The sequence below is a fragment of the Octopus bimaculoides genome, chromosome 18 (assembly GCF_001194135.2).
Source record: "Octopus bimaculoides isolate UCB-OBI-ISO-001 chromosome 18, ASM119413v2, whole genome shotgun sequence".
Classification (NCBI taxonomy): Eukaryota; Metazoa; Mollusca; class Cephalopoda; order Octopoda; family Octopodidae; genus Octopus; species Octopus bimaculoides.
In genome coordinates, this window is record NC_068998.1 from 30,744,200 (window position 1) to 30,757,724 (window position 13,525).

Genomic DNA, 13,525 nt, shown 5'->3' on the forward strand with positions numbered 1-13,525 from the left:
TGATGGCACCTATGCCTAGCGTCGCCTTCCTGGCACTTGTGATGGTGGCATGTGTAAAGACATTCGAGCGAGATCGTGCCAGTGCCGTTGGACTGGCTCCTGTGCAGGTGGCACATAAAATACACCATTTTGAGCGTGGCCGTTGCCAGTACCACCTGACTGGCCTTTGTGCTGGTGGCACGTAAAAGCACCCACTACACTCTCGGAGTGGTTGGTGTTTGGAAGGGCATCCAGCTGTAGAAACTCTGCCAAATCAGATTGGAGCCTGGTGTAGCCATCTGGTTCACAAGTCCTCAGTCAAATCGTCCAACCCATGCTAGCACGGAAAGCGGACGTTAAGCAATGATGATGATGCTGATGATATATATATATACATATATATATATATACATATATATATATATACGACGAGCTTCTTTCACTTTCTGTCTACCAAATCCATTCGCAAGGCTTTGGTCGGCTCAAGGCTATAGTAGAAGACACTTGCCCAAGGTGCCACACAGTGGGACTGAACCCAGTTCCATGTCGTTGGTAAGCAAGATACTTGCCACACAGCCACTCCTCTTTTTCAACTTTTCCTGCGTCATGTCATAAATTTATAATCCTTTGGCATTCGTCAATTGAATTAGCAACCCCATCTGCCGAAAATGAACCTGAAGTGTTTTTAGACTGCAACAATCAACCCAACAACTGCTGATCTTGCTGTTGTTGTTGTAGTTGTTGTTGTACCTGTTGTTGCTGTTTCTGTTGTTCTTGTTGCTATTGTAGTTGTTGTTGCAACTGTTGCTGCTGTTCTTCTTGTTGCTGTTGTTGTAGTTTCTGTTGTAACTGTACCATGGAAGCTAATAGATCTTCCATGCTAAGAACATCCACAGTAAGCTTCAAATGTCTCGTAGCCACTCTTATATCCTTGAGTTTGGATATAGACTACACTGTAACTGTTTTATAACACTACAAAAACTAAATCAGTAACAAACACATAACAAACTTATATCTCTTCTCAACGACTGCCTTCGCAAATGCGACTGCACATACCACACTGTATTTACACTGTCAGTACTCATGCACCTTCATAAGGTTTAGGACAGTTCACTTGCTATCCCACAGGGGTGTCAGGATTTCACTACAACACTAAGCAAGGCTCAGAAAAAAAATTTGTGTCCATAAAAATGAATAATGTGAATATCAAATTACAGTTGGATACAGGCAGTGATATCATTTTCATTTTCATTTTATCTAGTTTCAGCTCATGAGCTGTGGCCATGCTGGGGCACCACCATTATCATGATAATTAACATAGATATGTGGAAAAAAATTGGAAAACCTAGATTGAAAGAAACTTCGAAAATTGCATGTAGTGTTTCAGGAGAAAAATTATATTTTAAGGGTAAAATGATAATTGATGTTACATTTTATCGAAAAACCTTGAAAGCCAAAGTTTTTGTGCTGAATAATATGACAAATTCATTCAGAACATACTGGATGGAATCAATTAACTTATGGGACCTCCCCATAATTTTTTTCTTTTGTAAAAATGTGAATGGTTCTTCCACCAGAGGAATTTTAAAAAGAATTAAAAAAGACTTTTCCTGAAGTTTTTTCTGGTGAATTAGGTCTTTGCACCAAACGCTATACTGCTATTTAAACCAAAAAGAACTGTACCTTTCACAGCATTGAAACAAGTCAACGAAGAATTGGATACACTTGAAAAGCTTTGGGTTATTGAAAAAATTGATTACGCTAAATGGGTGTTCCCAACAGTAAATGTCAAGAAAAAAAAAAAAATCCATGTATATGCTGATTTTTCAACAGGATTAAATGAATGTTTGATGCCCATTACCAAGTCCGAAAGAAATTTTCACAAAGTTGAATGGAGGAAAATCTTTTTCTAAGTTAGACTTATTTGAAGCATACTTGCAGGTACAAATATATGAAGAATGCTCAAAATTATCAATAATAAATACCCATAAAGAATTGTACAAATTTAATCAACTTCTTTTTGGTATAAAGGTAGCACCAGGCTTTTTCCAACAAGTTATGGACACTATGCTCGCAGGTTCGGATTTCACTATAGCTTACCTTGATGACATACTCATAAACAGTGAATCTTATGGTCAGCATGCTGAGCATGTTAAAAACATCTTTGAAAAAAATAAAAGATTAGAGTTTTGAAATCAGCCAGGAAAAGTGTGAAATTTTTATGCCAAGAATAAGATATCTAGGGCAGATTATCAATGAAAATGGATGCAGACCAAACACATCAAGGGTGAGTGCAATAAAAAATATGTCTCCCTTGACAAACATTACAATGTTACAAGCATTTTGGGGCTCACAAATTACTACCAGGAATACATGCTGAATATGCATAATTTAAGAGCACTCCTGAATAAGTTGTTAAAAAAAGATGTTAGATAAGTGCCAAAAAGCTTTTGAAGAAACTAAAAACATCTTAATGTTGGAATTGTCATTATCACATTTTGACCTGAATTCAGAAATAGTAGCAGCAGTGGTATCGGAGCTATGATTTTACACAAATATGAAGACGATAGCCTGAAACCTGTAGCTCATGCTTCACATTCCTTAATGCCAGCTGAGAAAAGTTACAGTCAAAGAGAGAAGGAAGCATTAGCCGTCATATTTGCGGTAAAAAATTCCATAAATTTATACATGGAAGAAGATTCCATTTGCAGACAAACCACTGCCCATTATTGTTGATCTATGGATCAAAAAAGGTTATCACCACACATACAGCCAACAGATTGCAGCACTGGTGAACGATCCTACTAAATTATGACTTCAAGATGGAGTATTTGCCATCTAAAAAATTGGTACATGCAGATGGTTTGTCAAGGTTAATACCAAAATACTATGAATCACTAGAAGATACAATAATAGCAGCGTTAAGAGCCAAAAATGAAATAAAAAATATATTGCACAACATTGACAAAGTGGTAAAATCCTGCAGAGGCTGTGCTCTTGCAGCGAAATCACCACCTATAAAATTTTAACGTTGGCCCAAGACCAGTATTCCATGGACTTTGCAGGACCATTAAACAAATCATATTATCTAATAGTGGTAGATAACATTACAAAAAGGCCAGAAATGTGTAAATGTAGAAAACCAACTGCCATGGTAGCAGTGGAACTTTTTGTAAGGTATGATGTCCCAGACACCATAGTCTCTGAAATAGTACACAATTTATGGCAAATATATTTAAGAATTTTTGCAAGATATTCTCATTTGAACATATCACTACTCTTCTGTATCATCCAAGATCAAATGGACAAGCTGAACGTTTTGTGGACACGTTCAAAAGGGCGCTAAAAACATCGGGAAATGAGTTAGTAGATAATGTAGTAGTAACATAATTCCTGAGAGTTTACCTTGTAACGCCAAACCCAAATACCCCTTCAGGCATGTTGCCTGATGAACTGATGTTCACAAGACTTAACCACCACTTAATTAAATCATATATCTAAATGCAAGGATATAAAAGTAAGCTAAACCTAAAGTCGAGAATTCCTAACATAAACTTAGTGAGATGAAAGTTTTAGTAAGCAGAAAAAGAGACAGGACACTGGTATCCTCAGGGAAATGGTCTTGCTCAATATGCAGAAAAGGAACTAGTATAAACTACATATGCTGTGTCTAATGTAAGCTTTGGACATACAAGAGGTACTGTAGAATCACAGCCAGATAACCAGGAAAGTAAGCTTCATATGTGACAGATGCACTAGAGCAGTACATACTGTGACCACACCAGAAATAAATTCTTTTAAATGCCTAGATGGTTCATTAGAAGTTGATAACTGTTGTTACCTAAGAGATGTGATGAACAGAGGAGGTGTTTGCTTAAATGTATAGTAACCAGGGTAAGAGTGGGTTGGAAAAAGTTCAATGCTGGAACAAATGTATTCTCTCTCAGAGTGAAGGGCAGATTGTATGGTGCTTATGTTAGAAATACAATGCTACAAGGTAGTGAGACATAGCTTTTAAATGCAGAGGACTTAAGACTAAAAAGAAATTAAGCTAGCATGCTCCTTTAGATGTACAATGTAAATGTGCATAAACAACAAAGTAATAAATGTGCTGAGAGAAAAACAGGGCATAAAAAGAATCAATGTAGTATGCAAGAAAGAAGATTATGCTGAGTGTGAACATGCATTGCACATGGATGAAGCGACTGTATGACAAAATGCCAATCAATTAATGTGTATAGAGCTTGCAAAAGGAGGAGACCCAGAAAGTCATAGGATGAAGTACAGAAGGTTGATTTCAGAATCTTGAACTTTATGGAGATGATAAAGGACCAAAATGTCTGGTGATATACAGTTCTTGTGAAGACCTGCCCATCTTGGCAAAACAAAGACTCTGGAAGCAAAATGCATGTATCTATATATAGTGAGAGAGAGAAGTTAGGCATAAGAGGAATTAGATGCAGTATGCAAGAGAGAAGACTGCACTGGTTTGGTCATGTGATGCAGATGGATTCCAACAGCTCCATAAGGAAGTGAGTGGAACTCATGGAAGAAGGAGACCCTGGAAGACATGGGACAAATTACTGAAGGATGGCCTCAGAACACTGAACCTTTCAGACGTGACGAAGGACTGAGATACCTGGTGCCTTGCTGTACTCAAGAAGACCCATCCCCCACAGCCGAAGTGTTAAAGCTGCATCTCCTGATGAAAAGGATTGGCCTGCAAAAGTCCTGTGCTGATGCTACATAAAAAGCATTTATGCTGGAGCCATGTAGAAAGCACTCGTGCGGGTGCCACATAAAAAGCACTCATGCTGGTGCCACATAAGAGTGCTCATGCCAGTGCTACATAAAAACACTCATGGTGGTAGCACGTTATAAGCACCCAGCACACACTACAAAGTGGTTGGCATTGGGAAGGGCATCCAGCTATAGAAACCAAATCAAATCAAACTTGAGCCTGATGCTGCTTCCCAACTTGCCAGCTCTGGTCAAACCATTCAACCTATGCCAACATGGAAAATGGACATTAAAGGATGATGCCCCCCACCCCCACCCAATTTCCACTTCAAAATATTCCCATCACCCATCATCTGATTAACTACGGTAATCTGCTGCTGTAATTAAAATGTAAGCAGAACAGCATACTTCACTAGCTTTACCTTGATACCATTTATATCTTCTCACTATCTGGAACCATTTCACTAGTCATCCACCTTTCATTCTTTATACTGTCCTCTCAATCTACATTTTACCTTGATCATCTCCCTTATTCACTTCTTTGGGCCCCACACTCTTATAACCTACCCAACCACATTATCTCTCCTTTTCTTCCACCTTCTCCCATTCTTCCCCTGTCCACTGTATCATTATTATTACCATTCTGCTGCTCTTCACCCCTGTGCTACCCCTTTATCTGCACTGTCAGTCATCTTGTCTAATATCCACTTCAACTTAGGTATCATTGGTTACTCCTCAACTCTACCCAATTTCTACATTTGCCACCTACTGTTCCTTCTTCCTTACCTTCCAAACTTATCATCCCCTAATATTTGTTCTTCATTATATTCACCCTCTCACCCATTCTCTATCTCTAACCATCTCTCAGTTTCCCATATACTCTTGCAACCTCTAATAACTCACTTCCTGTACTCCTGTTCTCACCCACTTCTACTCATTTCATACCTCAAATTGCATTGTCACCTCATCATCACTATTTTTCTCTTTCCAGTACCACCTCAGCCATTTCCATTTTCTCTTCTTTAATGAAATAGTGTAGTTGTTCTATAACAAGAGACCTGTTCTGTTTCGTCTCCTTCTCTTACACTTGAACCCTTCATCCCATAACAACTCTGTCTTTTGTAGCTCCCACTCAGTTGAAGAGGATCTTAGTTATGCAAGCCACATAGAAACCTCACTAGTGCAAGTACCACAAAAAATGCATCCAATACATGCTGTAAAGTGGTTGGCATTAGATAAGTTGTAGAAACCTCTAACAAGATCATAGAAATAATAGAAGATAAACTTGGCACAATATTTCCTCATCACCATGATCATTTAACATCCACTTTTCCATGCTGGCATAGGATGGATGAATTTATTGAGGTAAATTTTCTATGCTCTTCCTATCACCATCTCTTACCTGTTTAAAAGTAAGATAATGTTTCCCTATTAACAGAAATGTTTACACAGATTGGAAATGAAGGACACTGCTTGTATGATAGTGACACTTGCTTAAAGCTGTCACAGGATGTCAAGACAAGGAGACAGTAACACATACATACACACAAAATGCATGTACATATACACATATATATATATATATACTCGTGTATATATATGATGAGCTTCTCTCAGTTTCCATCTACCAAATCTACTCATAGGCCTGGGGCTATAGTAGAATACACTTGCCCTAGGTGACACACACTGGCACTGAATCTGGAACCAAGTGGTTGAGAAGCAAATTTTACCACATAGGGTGTGGTAAAATTTTGCTGAAATTGTTGTACTTATACTGAAAAAGAAGAAAATAATCATCTCACCTTTTTAATGTAGCATAATCAATCAATAATTTCACAAACATGATATTATTTTTATTCTGGTTACTTGGAATAGTCTGCAAGAAGAGGGGAAAACAAACAAACAGAATTTAATTATAAACAATAACAAAGATTACACATTTGACAATATTTCTTCCAAATAGTAATTACATTATATCAAAAGCTTAGCTGGATCTTATTTTCCTAGGAGCATTTTAGATTGATGATGTAACATGTAACGATGTCATAGTATCATATACAAGTATAAATTGGAGAGGTTTCCTTTTGTCTTACATGCAGAGTAAGACTGCTAGCATAGGGAAATTGAGTGAGTTGTGTTGCTCATAACATTTTTCAATCATGAGTAAATAAATTACTGTTGTGGTCCTTTCATCTGACTGTTATAACGCCCACTCAGGTATAGCAGTATAGTTAGTAAGACAAGTAAGACCATGACTATCTATGACCGTCTACTTCATACTCTCTCTTTATACTGACCAACGTCACCTTATTTATAGCGACTAGCACATACCACTTGTCACATGGGAAGAGTATACCATTATCACTATTATCCCCACAACATCTCCTCTTTTCAGTTTTTCTTTTTTTCTTAGGGAGTATCATTTTTATTTCTTTTAACAGCAATACTTTTTATATCACCCCAACTCCCTGTTTTTGAGTTTTTTTTTCTTCTTAGTTATACATTTAATATTTTTTCTGCTTGGCATCCACTTCCAAGAACTTCGTACATTTCCTTTTTCTTACACTTGTGCACTTGAGTTCAAATCACTTGTAGTGGCATTAGTACTTGAAAAGTATCATATAACCATTCCATTGATTCTTCCATTCTCTTGGGCTTGCTCTCAATGAATCTTTTTTGCAGCTGGCTCATGTGTTTCCTACTTTTTACCAAGTATAGCATTTTCCCTATGTGTTTGGTAATGATGTCATCTTCCCAACTCTGTTTTCCACTCTTATATGCCCTCACAAATACCTTTGCACCAATTTTGAAAAATCTTGCTGTATTTTCCCAAGCAATTTTTCTTTTCTTGCCCGGTAGCAATTTGTCAAAGACTGGTTTTATTTCCTCACTAACATCAGCTCCACTGATGTCATTGGATTTGGTGTAACATGGTATGGTCTTAAGTATTGTTGTAGAGCTACCTCATCTGTGACTTCCTTATTCGACTTTCTTAGGGCTCCTTTGAATGTATTGACAAAGTGTTCTGCTTGTCTGTTAGATCTGGGATGGTATGGTGCCGTAATTACATGTTCTACCACAAATGTTTCACAAAACTTTTGAAATTCAAAAGACACAAATTGTGTTCCATTGTCAGACACTGTCGTGTCTGGGATGCTAAATCTTGTAAAAAGTTTGTCGTAGTTGAGGAAGTTGGCTTTTTACACTTACAAATTTCTGGTCATTTAGAGAAACTATCAACTACCACTTAGTAGTATGAACCATCTAAAGAACCAGCAAAATCGATGTGTTGTCTCGACCACGGAACATCTACTTGGGCCAAGGTTCACTTTTTATCGTCGGTAATTTTACTGCTAGAGCACATCTTCTACAGCCTTTCACTGAATTTTCAATTTCTCTATCCATTTTGAGCCAGTATACATAGCTATGTATTAAAGCATTCATCCTCAAAATACCAGGATGTCCAACATGAAATTCCCTCAACATTTTCTTTTGCAATGTTTCAGGTATTACTACTCTCTGTGCATACATCAGTATACTATCACAAATTGAGTATAGGTTCACATCTTGGTTTTGTTTCACACTAATCCTGTTCCTATTTACTTTTCCTGACCACAGTATTCTTTTCATTTCTGTTATTAATTTGTCCTTTACCACATTTCATTTTATGTCTTCTAGGGTTACCGGTAATCTGTGTACCACATTCCACATTACATTTTTTATTTCACCTGCTGCGATTACTGTATCTTTGAATAGCTCGCAGTGTTTCAGTATAGTATGGACAAACCATCCACATGCCCTAGTTTTTCTGACAGTATATATCCCACTTTGTAAGCATAATTCAATAATGTAGTGCCCCTTCACAGTAGTCTATTCACTGTGTGTGTTGGTATTCCTTTTTCAGAACCGTATATTGACAGTAGTGGGTGACGGTCCATTTGTAGACAGAAACTTCTTCCATGAATAAATTTATGGAGTTTTTCACACCAAATATGATTGCTTATGCTTCCTTTTCTATCTGACTATAGTTCCTTTTAGCTGGTAATAATAATCATGACACCTTTTTTACTCCCATCGTCATATTTGTGCAGAAGCATGGCTCCTACACTTAAAGTATACCAACAGTTCGAAAAAGAAAGCAGTGAACTTAGGCTATTTTAGGTAATCAAACAGTTGTATCGGAGAACAATAAAATACAGCAGAAAGCCTTTCTGCAATCAACATAATTTCATAAAATCACAACACTCACCCCACCTAAAAAAATTTACAAACAATTCAAAATTTATCCTAGACAATCTGGAATAAGTTAAACTAATTTTGCATACATTGATACTAAATTGATACATTTTAAGAATCCCACAAAAGTCTGGTTCAGCAACAGGTGATAGTTATTCCAGTGGTTCAGCATCAAGATTTTCTTCATTTTCTAACATAGCAGGATCATTTAAAATTATAGGAGTTCTTTTCGAGTTAAATGTTTTATGGGCATGTTAACAGAACTGTAGTGAAACTAACACCTCGATCGCCATTTTATACAAAGAAGCCATCTTCTCTCACTGTTATAAATATAATCAAGTTCGGGCGTAGTAGAGAACAGCCTACTGTATTCCTCACGTGACTAATTATTATTTGAAGCGGCAACTGCTTCGTACCGTTCCCGCCAGAATGCAAACTGACCAATCACAGCCCTTAATAAGGTCACGTGATGGTGTTTTTCAGATGCTCTCTAAATAGACTAAAAAGATACCCAGCTAATTCGTCTCAGTTCAGATCTCTTAGAGACCTGTTCCGTGTACCACACAGCAGCAACAGTTCCAGCGACAACAATCACCGCTTCGTACAACTACGACTACCAGCAGCAACACGACTCTACGACGACTACCACCATCGTCAATACCACTTCAACTACGAACTACAAGATTCGCCACCAGCATCGTCAACATGACTTCTACGTACACCAGCTAACCCAAAACTACCGCAGAACTTCTAACTGTTTGTGCGACTCATCTTCGCCACGATAGACAACAGACAAGAACCTAGCCTGCGACGAACATCTGTATTCCAGAACCCGGCTCGGCATGGAAGCCCTAACATCACGAGTGATCGCTCTGCCACACACGCCTCAACTTCTTACATACAGACTGTTACTATTGTGTACTCTAAGAACTGGCAAATTCTTATATGTGTTACTGACTCTTTTTCTATCTGCTGTATCTCACGCATACACATACATGTATCACTTACACACACTCTTTTCTTTATATGACGGCCTGTCTTTTATTATGTTTTCATTATGTCGCATTCACACTCACATACAGACATACATTTTAATGCTACAATAAATTCTACTGTTATTCATCTTTATCGGTTGTGTTCTATCGTCTTCCTTACTGGCCATTTACGAATTCACTATGTTATCGAAGTATAACATATTTATATATCATTTGATATATTTTTGTGTTCAACCGTGTGACGCGTTTAAATAAAAGGAGCCCTGTTTTTCCATTCGTCACCATTTCTCCTTTTGGGTTCGCACGGTCATTCTTTACAGAACTATCATGGCTAGAATCACCAGATTCGTCAGAAGTTTTACTTGTAATGCTTTCCGATGGTGCCAGATCTTTAATAGCAACTGTATCTTCTTTGCCACTAAGATATTTGATATGAGCATATAACAGGTTAGATTCCAGCAATTCCACCTCCTGAACCAGAAGTTCATCCTTATTTTGAACAAACTTTCTAATCAGCACTTTACCAGGAGTCATAAGCCACGTAGGCATGCTTGTACCACTCACAGATTTTTATGGATACAAAAACAGTCGTTCATGCCAATTCCATTTTGTAGCAGTACATAACAATGATCTAAGGGAGTGTAGTGCGTCAGGTAGGACAACTTCTCATGCCCAAATAGGTAGGTTTCTAGATTCTAAACACAACGTAATGGCTTTCCACACCGAACCAACAAATCACTCGCATTGACCATTCCCTGTTCGGTGATATGGGGGTAGATCTACCCATAGGGGCACCTCTGGAGTGTAAAAATGATTTTAGTTCTGACGACATAAACGATGAACTTCTATCTGAATGTAAATATCCAAGAAGACCGGAAATTGAAAACAGCAACATAAGACGGGAAATAATGGTTGAGCAAGATGCATCCCGACACACAAAACTGAAAGGAAATCACGAATATTCATCCACAACTATTAATAAGTATTTATTTAAGGAAGACGAAGGCAGAGGACCTTGAAAATCTATGCTAAATCTATCAAATGGATGCATAGCTCAAATCAATTCTTGTTATTCTTGTCTATAGAATCACGGTTTACATATTTGACAAGTAGAACACCAGGAAATAATGTTTTTTACATTGTCTACAGAAGGATAAATTTCGTATGCGGATAAATTCACCATACGTGCGATCCCAGGGTGACACAAATTTTTATGTAATTCTAAAAGGTCCGTGTGAGAAGTAACAACACAAAATTCTCTTCAAAGAGCATCAGTAGCAGTATTTAACAAACCTGCTTGATGCTGTACATTGTACTTGTAAGGCATAAGCTGTAACTTCCACCTTTTGATCTTTTCATTTTTTATTTTACTTCAATGATGGGTGTCAAAGATGTAGGACACAGATTTTTGGTTGGTTATCAAAGTAAATTGGTGACCAACGAGAAAGTGGTGCCATTTTTTTTTTTATCACTTCGACAATAGCATAGGCTTCTTTTTTGACAACAGAATGGTGCTTTACAGAAAAGTTAAGCATACGCGAGAAAAGGCAACCGGTTGAACATCCTGATTCAATATAGCAACAATAGTCATGTCAGACACATCCGTTTCAAATGGAAAAGGCAAATTATCATCGATTCACATCTTTACAGAATCTAAAATCACGAATTTCAGGTCTTCAACAGCGTCAACTGCCTCTTTAGAAAGTGGAAAAATGGAAGTGATAATTAGCAGTCATATTCAGTGTGAAAAGCATGGAACCCATCTCAAATATTATGCAAATAATCCCGAAACACAGGACAAAAATTTTTTATTTTGTGGTCAAGGCATATCTTTCAGAGCAGAAAAGCACGACGAGTCAGGTCGGAGTTCATTATGGCTTACTTGATATCCCAAAATATTAATAGGAGTATTAAACACACATTTATCCTTATTTAGCGTAATATTGTACCTTTTTGCTCAATCCAAAAACCTACAAAGATTAATATTGTACTCTTCTTTAGTGTTACCACTAATCACAATATCGTCTAAATATGCATGAGTCTTTTCTAATTTATTTTGATTTATGAAATTGTCAACAATTCACTGAAAACAAGTGACACCATTCATCAAACCCTAAGGAAGTCGTGTAAACTGATACAAATGTCTGTTTACCTCAAAGGTGGTATAAATTTTGTCATCCTTGATAAGTGCTACATAAGTCTAAACGACTAAAGTATTTGTAACTAGAAATCATGTTTACTAAATCATCTAAATTCAGCAAGAGGTATGCATCTAAATAAGTAAACTTATTTATCATAGCCAAGTAATCAATAACTAGTCTTTTTTTTTTGTATGGGTTTGAACTACGTGTATTTGCGCTCTCCATGGTGAATTGCTTGGCTTGATGATGCCTTCCTTCAACAAACGCTCAGTTTCAAAAGAGATAAATTGAGCATCAGACATTTTGAAATTCCTTGGATTTCATAATTACAGGCTTACAATCTGGCGATAAATGAGAGAACACTCAAGGAGGATCCATTGCGATAGATGCTAAAGAATACATTTCTAAGTTTGGATGTGGTCCCCCATATTTCATTTTAATAGAAGAATGCTTACTGAGGAAAGGTATTCCTAATGCAACATCAGTGCATAAATCGGATAGTACTAGAAATTGAATGTCAGAATATATTTATCTTTGAAGAGATATATCTAATTTGCAGCATGCTTTGACAGATGACTTTAAATTAACTGCAGCCATCCATATAGTACCATTATACTGAGAAGTAGGAAGCTGAAGAGAGCTAACCACAGATTTTGAAAGGAAATTTTCCGAGCTTCTAGTGTCTAAGAGAGCTTTTAATGAAAATCCATTTATACATATTTCTATCATCAACACGTTCAACACGAAGAGAACAGAACCAAAAGTAGCAGTTTGAATTGATGCGGCAACTGAATTTTTAGACATGCATACTTTTGAAAACAACCAATCTTTTTGCATTTCCTACACTCAACATTTCATGTGGAACATTTAACATGCTCATGTTGTGATGCACTTTCACACCCATAACAGTGAGTCCAAAATTTTGATGTAGTACTAGCTGCTGCAATTGTTTCCTCTAAAAATTTTCACTCCCTTCTACACCTGAAAAAGACTAGCATTTCTTCACTTTGTTTCACTGTAGTTACAGGGCAAATAGTCAAGATTGATGTAGAATCATAAATTTGAGAGTCAGTATTAGCAATTTCCAAAGCACATGCCTGATCAATTGCTTTAGTCAGTGTAAGTGATTTATTTTCAAGGAGACGGGTATGCACACTGACATTACACATCCAACGGAGCATACTGGCTTCATTCCTTGCGAGCTTACGGCTGTGACTGCTGAGGACATGCATAAGCTCACAAGGAATGAAGCCAGCATGCTCCGTTGGATGTGTAATGTCAGTGTGCATACCCGTCAGAGTGTAAGTATCTTGAGAGAAAAGCTGAGCATAAGAAGCATCAGTTGTGGTGTGCAAGAGAGACGATTGCGCTGGTATGGACATGTGGTGAGAATGGATGAGGATAGCTGCGTGAAAAAGTGCCACACCCTAACAG

The 13,525-nt window shown here is 37.3% G+C and overlaps 1 protein-coding gene across 1 annotated transcript in view; it reads right to left on the bottom strand.

Annotated features, from left to right (window-relative positions):
• Positions 1-13,525, bottom strand: part of LOC106875756 (uncharacterized) — a 263,867-nt gene that overhangs the window by 210,555 nt on the left and 39,787 nt on the right. The window contains exon 4 of the mRNA XM_052974191.1: positions 6,522-6,595. Within this exon, the coding sequence (XP_052830151.1) occupies positions 6,522-6,595 (74 nt within the window). The remainder of the gene's footprint in view (positions 1-6,521; positions 6,596-13,525) is intronic.